Source organism: Otolemur garnettii, unplaced genomic scaffold (assembly GCF_000181295.1).
Source record: "Otolemur garnettii isolate 467f Iridium unplaced genomic scaffold, OtoGar3 scaffold00016, whole genome shotgun sequence".
Lineage (NCBI taxonomy): Eukaryota > Metazoa > Chordata > Mammalia > Primates > Galagidae > Otolemur > Otolemur garnettii.
In genome coordinates this window covers 30,165,943-30,173,631 of record NW_003852411.1, presented here as the reverse complement: position 1 = coordinate 30,173,631, position 7,689 = coordinate 30,165,943, and the positions used below count along the sequence as shown (strand labels likewise).

The 7,689-nt window shown below is 45.4% G+C and overlaps 1 protein-coding gene across 1 annotated transcript in view; it reads right to left on the bottom strand.

Annotated features, from left to right (window-relative positions):
* The window catches only part of F11R (F11 receptor), a 23,135-nt gene extending 20,356 nt beyond the window's left edge, over positions 1-2,779 (bottom strand). Inside the window, exon 1 of the mRNA XM_012802688.2 lies at positions 2,544-2,779. Coding sequence (XP_012658142.1) covers positions 2,544-2,604 — 61 coding nt within the window. The 5' untranslated portion in view covers positions 2,605-2,779. The remainder of the gene's footprint in view (positions 1-2,543) is intronic.
* Between the last annotated feature and the right edge of the window lie 4,910 nt (positions 2,780-7,689).

Here is a 7,689-nt window from a genome sequence, read left to right as displayed (position 1 = left end):
AACCCGCCACCTTAGGTGTACGTGGCTGGCGCCTTAGCCGGTTGAGCTATAGGCGCCGAGCCATCTTCCCCTTTCTTCTTCCTCCCTGACACGAGGACCCACAATGAGGAGCAGCCCTAGAGGAAGGGGGCACCCAGGGGAAACTGTATGTGCCTCCCAGGGCAGAGGACACACTACACATCCAAGAAAAAGCACCTACTTATTGACTCTTGCTATTTGGAATCTCTCTGCTTTCCTTGACCTACTCTACTGAGGACAACATTCTGGCATTCTTTCTTTTTGCTTCACTTACAGAAAAACATTCTCTCATTCTTACAAAATCCAAAGGAGAAAATAGCTGCCCAACAGTAATCCCTGCATGTATATGTAAAGTAGCTATTATTCTGGTTGATCTTCATGACAAGAGCAAGACAAGTATTATTACCTCCCTTTCTAACAGATGAAAAGACATGAGGTACCACTGGCCTAAGATCACAAAACACGTAGAGAGGGAGCCCACTCCAGGTGAGATGGCCTGCCTCCCATTTCCTGCCTCATCTGCATTAACCAAATCACTCCACACCAGGTGAGACTGATTTAAAAGTCTCCATGTCAGTTCCCCCTCTCCCAGTTACTTCCCAGCACCCACTGTCCTGCCAGGCTAATACATTATCACCTCAGGTTCCCTCTGAACCACTATTGATTGGTTGCCTAAGACAACTGCAAGCTCAGAATGGCGCTATCACAACCCTTCCAGTGCCGGTATGTGATTATTATGGGGTTAGCATAAATAATATAACTAGGGGAAGAGAGAAGGAAAGAGTAGGGGCAGGGAAGAAGCAGCTCCAGGAAGCTTAAAAGCCTAACACACACTGTCATTGACAAAACTTACTACAAATAGTCATGTCCTAGAAAAAACTTTGGGATTTAGGGGGGAAAGTACTGGTACAGTAGAAGAGTTGGTAAAGTCTTTAGTATTGAGTACCATGCAGAACCCCAAAATGACTATAGGTGTCATTAGAAAAAGGCAGAAGTGAAATAGGCAAGGAGTAGAAAAAGAGGGAAAAGGAAAAAAAATGGAAATAGAATAATCAAATGAAAGGGAGAAGGAAGAACTTAGTGGAAAAGAAAATTTTTAAGACAGCAGATTCTGAAGCAGTATCCCAAAGAGTTCTTGTGTCATAGGGTGCCTGACATGCTAGATTCAGGAGTGGAAAAAAGAAGTGTCGGGAGACTTTGGTTCCATTCCCAGGTTTGACCCTGACCCTCCTGTCGATCTGGGAAACTCATTTCCCCTCTTTGGACCTGCTTCCTTATCTGTACAACAAAGGATGCGATTTTCCTCTGGTCTAACCCACCCTATGGGTTTATGTTTTCGTGACAAGGAATAAATGAACGGCCAGTCAGTACATTTAAGGACAAGGAAATCTATTTCTGCCCTTCAAAACCTGAGCAAAATGAATTGCCTTTATAAGACACCGTGCTCATTGTAATCTTCCATTTCTTTAATAGTTGCCAAAACACGAACCTTGAGGGAAAAGAGACTCCTATGGAACATACTGACACAACTATCCACACAAGCACAAAACCAGGCAGATAAACACTCAGGTGCTGGCACACGATGACTAACGCACAAACCAACCGAAGGCACACTCCGTCCCACACAAAACACGTCTGGAGACAGAGGCATGCCTCAGCAAGCAAGCCTCATTGTTTTTCAGCAAAGGGCGTTTACAAAGGAAATAAGAACTCTCCTCCACAGCCGGGGGAGGGCAGAGTCCTAGCTCTGAGCCGAATCCAGCCAATCAAGAGACACATCCTCCCTCTGGGAATAGTCACTCAGTCAACAACATTTATTAAGGACTTTATAGGTGGTTATTCCTGAAAATGTCTTTGCTGGTTTCAAAAGTCTATGCTGTGCTCTGAGCAATTTCCGATAAGTTCATTTCCTTTTCAAATTCTGCACCCAGACACTTTCCAGAGTAACTACGGCAACCCTAAGATTCAGAGGAGCTACAGACCCTTTCAGCAAAACCCAGGACTTCATCCCAGCCCACCTCCCGTAGACTTTTTCTGAGGACCCTTAGGGAGCGAAAGCACTCAGGTGAGAGGCTCATGGCTTCTCCTGGGTCGTTCGTGGGTGCTAAGTGCCCATTGGAGCGAAGAACGGCCTTCTCAGGTGCGTGTGGCGGGAGATGGTGGGGTAGACATGTGTAGGAAGGGTCCCCGCGCCCGCCGGCCCTCGCCAGTATGAGTGTAAGAACCAGGACAATGGAACCCGACCTCCTAGTTATTTTTGGTGTGTGTGCGAAAAAAGGTCAGCTCCCTTCCCGTGGGTGTAAGGGTGGGGTCACAACTCACCAGTATGGGGGAGGGGCGCCAGCCACTCCCCAGGGAGTAGGGAAGGGGAAAGAGAGCGGCCACCAGGGTTGGAAAAAAGAATTAGGAGGGTGAGGTAGACAGGTTTCTGGACTCCTCCCCTCCCACGGGCAAGGGGCGTGGAGAGCGCCTCCGTCCACCCTCTGACCGACCCGTCGATTCCTCCCGAAACTCCAGGAACTTACACAGGATAGCCAATATGAAGAGACGCAAATGTTTCCTCCCAGCTTTCGCCTGAACCCCCATCACTATTAGGATACCGATTCCACAGTCGCCGCGGGAGAGCAGAGCACAGATAAAGCTTCGCGAGCTGCCGCGCCGGGACTAAGCTCCAGCCTCCAGGTTGAGCCCCGCCTGGCCCCTCCCTCCACTCCCGTTTGGCCGACGTCCGGCCCCTGCTGGTTCCGATTGGTGAAAGGAGCCGCCGCTCCGTTGAGTGATTCACCGTAGCCAGGTGCAACCCCTCCCACTACTATCCTCCCGGGGTGAAGGGCTCCTTTCCCTGCTGGAGCTGCCTCTGATTGGCCCGGAAGACTGTCGCGTAAAGAGACGAATTCCTCACCTTCGGCAGGTGCGGGATCCCGGCTTGGGCGGCGTTCCTTAAGTAGGGACTTTTTGACTGGCTGGCTTATGAGCTGGGTCTGCGTGTCTAGAGGAAGAGGTAGGGAAAGTAGTTGTGTTGTGGGACTTTCAGAGACCTGCGAGGCTTGGGGGTTTTTTGTTTGTTTCAACGTAAGTTGCTTGGTGCTCCAGAAACCTTAGTTTTGTTCCTTGGCCCAGTTAAAAAACACATGAATAAGCGCCGAGTTCACGCCTGTAATCCTAACACTCTGGGAGGCCGAGGCAGGTGGATTGTCTGAGCTCCCGAGTTCAAGACCAGGCTGAGTCAGGGCGAGACCCCGGTCTCTTAAAATAGCCGGGCGTTGTGGCGGGAGCTATAGTCCCAGCTACTAGGAAGGCTGAGGCAAGAGAATCGCTTAAGCCCAAGAGTGTGAGGTTGCTGTGTGCTATGATGCCACGGCACTCTACCAAGGGCGATACGTGAGACTCTGTCTTAAAAAAAAACTAAAAAACACATTAATATGAGAGTAGGAGGAGCAGATCTGGATGATATCTTGAAACCGCCTCCAAACCATGTTTCTCTGTCCACCCCACGGGCAGCCACCCGACTTTTGCTCTCATTTCTTGGCTCTCTTGGACTTTGAGAGATAAGCTGCCAGGAGAAGAGGAAAGAAAAAAGAAAGGGGCAGGAAAGCTCCCAACTCAAAAGTGAAAAGCAGAATCTCGTTATCTCAAGAACTTTAAACCGACGTACACAAAATACACCCGGATGATACAAACCGACCATAGATGCTCTAAAAACGTCTCTGGGTGATTGTGGATATGTCCTTTATACGTGTTCCATCTGTCAGCAGGGTTTTTTTCACTGTTACTAATAGATGCTAAGCCTTCTTTATCCTATAGACTATGTTGATACCCAGGCTTTCTGTTAATATTTATGTTGTTACATCATTTTTAATTGAAACTCAGGCTCAACACCTTTTTACTACTTGCAATTTCTGTTTTGTGATGATTTAATTTTAACTGTACTAAATATATCCAGGTTGTCTGTGGGGAAAAAAAAAATTCCTGAACATTATCTCATTGCAAGTGGAGACTCCACATTTTTATCCAAAAGAATGGTATTCTTTGACCTTTTGACTCTCACTTTTGCTCTCATTCCTTGGCCCGCATCTCTCTGACCAAAGGTCCACTTCTGGTTCCACTCAATTTAAAGCAATGTTTATCAAATAACTACTGGGTGTTCCAGAGAATTCCAAATAAATTTAATAGAAACCACAATCCCAGACTTCAAATGATTTACAACGGACTTCCAAGACTACTTCAGGAAATAAACCCAAGGAGAAACATTGTATTACTAAATTGAAACAAGTATTTGGGTGCCTACCAAGTGCAAAACTACCCTCAAAGAAAAGTAAAATCATATACATGAAGGTAAGTAGAAGAATAAGGAGTAGGAGAAAGAAACGTTTGGAGAAGGGATCAATCACTGTGGGTCAGATGGAATAACCTGAGCAGGGGCTTAACTAAAGGAACTCTGATCATAGTGGTTAGGTAGAAGGGGGGGAGGTCATTTTAAAGTCATTTAGGTCAGCCTATTACCCCACATAAGTAGGTCCATACAACCACTAGCAGTTTATACATGCCCTGTTTAAACACCTAAAAATTATCAAGGTAGACCATTCTGCTTTATGACAACCCTTCTTTTTTCCATTAAGAAATGGAATCGGCTCGGCGCCTGTGGCTCAAGTGGCTAAGGCGCCAGCCACATACACCTAAGGTGTTCGAATCCAGCCCAGGCCGCCAAACAACAATGATGGCTCTAACCGAAAAAAAATAGCCAGGCGTTGTGGCGGGCGCCTGTGGTCCCAGCTACTTGGGAGGCGGAGGCAGGAGACTCGCTTGAGCCCAGGAGTTGGAGGTTGCTGTGAGTTGTAATGCCACGGCACTCTACCCAGGAGGACAGCTTGAGGCTCTGTCTCAAAAAAAAAATAAATGGAATCTCACTCTTTTGCCCAGGCTAGAGTAAGATAATGGGGTCATTGCTCGCTGCAACCTGGAACCTCAGAGCTCATGTGATCTTCTTGCCTCAGCCTCCAGAATAGCTAGGACTACAGGTATACACTTCTGTATCCAGCTAAGTTTTAAAAAAATTTTTTTTGTAGAGACTGGTCTTGCTGTTTTGCTCAAGGTGATCTCCAACTCCTGGCTTCAAGCCATCCTCCAGCCTTGGCCTCCCAAGGTGCCGGGTAACTGCCACTATGCTCAGCTAACAACTCTTACTTGTTAAAATATCCTTACACATGGGCGGCACCTGTGGCTCAGTGAGTAGGGCACCAGCCCCATGTACAGAGGGTGGAAGGTTCGAATTGGCCCTGGCCAAACTGCAACAAAAAAAGTTGCTGGGCCTTGTGGAAGGCGCCTGTAGTCCCAGCTACTCAGGAGACTGAGGCAAGAGGATCAGCTAAACCCAAGAGCTGAAGGTTTCTGTGAGCTATGACGTCACAGCACTCTGCCGAGGGTGACAAGGTGAGACTGCCTCTAAAAAAGATAAAATAAAATATAAAATATCCTTTCACAAATTGAAACCTGCCTTCTAGTAACTTCCAGCCATTAATCTCAGGAGTTAACACTAAATATCTACTTATTTTTTGCCACTTACAGCAACTTCCTTCAAATAATTTAAGATACATATTATGAGCCTCTTAAATCTTTCCTTCTCCAAGGTAGATATGAAAGAAAGGCACTTCAACCGGCAAAGATCTCACAGAACATCAAGGCTTGTAAGAAAGGTCTTTATTGGTGGGGGAGGGAGGCTGCAGAGCAGCACCGAGGAGGAGAGATAAAAGAGGGGAGAGACATGAGGAGAGAGTGGGGAAGAGGAGAGAGAGAGTAGAGAAGAGCGAGAGGGAGAGAGAGAGAAGAGAAACGTACCCTTATATAGGGAAGTCTCAGAATGGTGATGGGATGGTGGGATAACCAATAAGGAGTTATTCCTCTGGCCGAAAGAGTCGTTAGGGGTGGGCAGCAGGTAATTGGAACAGGGTGATGAGGTAAGTGGGCCACTCCCTGTGCTTTGGGAGTAGGAAACTTTAGGAGTAGGAAAGGGTTTGTGGGGGAAGGGGCAATTATCTAACATTCCTCCCTTTTTGATATGTAAAAAATAGGGGGTTGGCCTTGGGATAGTGGACATTGAGTTCTCTCTTCTGTCATTTCTTTCTGCTGACAGGGGCACAAAGTTTTAATTGGCCAACTAAAGGATGATTAAGATTTTCGTTGGGAGGATGTGTTGGCTGTTTAGACATGGTGCTCAGGAAGGTCTTGTGGTCTGGAGTAGAGTGTAGCCTAGTCACGAAGAACAGTTTCTTCTTCTTGTAGGTTGGGAGTTGTATTTGGGGTGTAGGTTTGAAGTATTAGTTGAGTAGTTACCTGTTGGGATAACTTTTGAGAGTTGGGTTTGAATAAAATGAGTTATGTATGGAGTCAGAGCCATTAGTTTTAGGATAACAATTATAGGTGGGTAATTATTATTTATAATAATAAATAGGAAAGGTAGAAGTGTAATTTAGAGTGGGTTTTGAGTAGATTAAGAGAAGTTGGATGGGGGCGGCGCCTGTGGCTCAAAGGAGTAGGGCACTGACCCATATGCCAGAGGTGGTGGGTTCAAATCCAGCCCTGGTCAAAAGCTACCAAAAAAAAAACAAAGAGAAGTTGGATGACTTAGATTCATGGTTTGTTGTTTTTTTTGTTTTGTTTTTTTTTTTTTTTTGAGTTTGAGGCTTGTTTTTATGTTTATGTTAGTTGTAATTTTTTTATTGTTGTTAGTAAGGGAAGTATGGTAATTTGAGTGGCCCGTTTTATATGGGTTGTTGGAGAGAGAGAGAGGAGGTATTGGAATAGGTTAGTTAGAAGCAGTAGGCAAGAGGGTGTAGGATTTAGTGTGGGACATGAGTTAAAAGATAATGATGGGTTAGATAAGAGACAGGTTTGAAAGTTAAGAATGTGGTATAGTGGTAGGGTCTGAAGATTTTTTTATGTTAAAAGATTAGATAGAAAATGAGGGGACAGGATAGTAGTAAGGGATTAAAAGTGAGTTTTTTGATTCTTGTATTAGAGTAACTGTGGCTGTTAATGCCTTGAGACAAGGGGCCTAATTTTGAATAGTATGATTTAATTATTTTGAGAGATAAGTAATTGGAGTAAAAGTAGGGTTTAGCTGATGCTTAAGTATGTTGAGAGTAAACTCACAGTTTTTCGTGATATATAGGAGGAAGTGGTGAGAAAGATTAGGAAGGTGGAGGGTTGGAGGTTTTAATAAAGTACATTGTAGAGATTTAAAAGGAGTGGAAATGGACGTTAGGAGAGGTTTATGAGGGTTATTTTGAGTAGTACTATATAAAGGAGTAGTTAGGAGAGAAAAGTTGGGAATTTATATTTTGAGGTATTTAGTTAATTTTAAAAAGGAGGGGGTTCTTGTTTTGCAGTGGGTAGAGGAAAGTTGTGAAGAAGGTTTTTTTGCTTATGGCAATAGTTTTGAAGTTTGGGGGGCAGAAGGCTTGTATAAATGGTTGAAGTTTTAAGAGAATAGATTGGGGGAGGGAATATTGACGTTGAGAAGGAAAAAATATGACTCGGCACCTGCCACATACACCTAAGGTGGCAGGTTCGAATCCCCAGCCCGGGCCCGCCAAACAACAATGACGGCTGCAACCAAAAAAATGGCCGGGCGTTGTGGCGGGCACCTGTGGTCCCAGCTACTTGGGAGGCTGA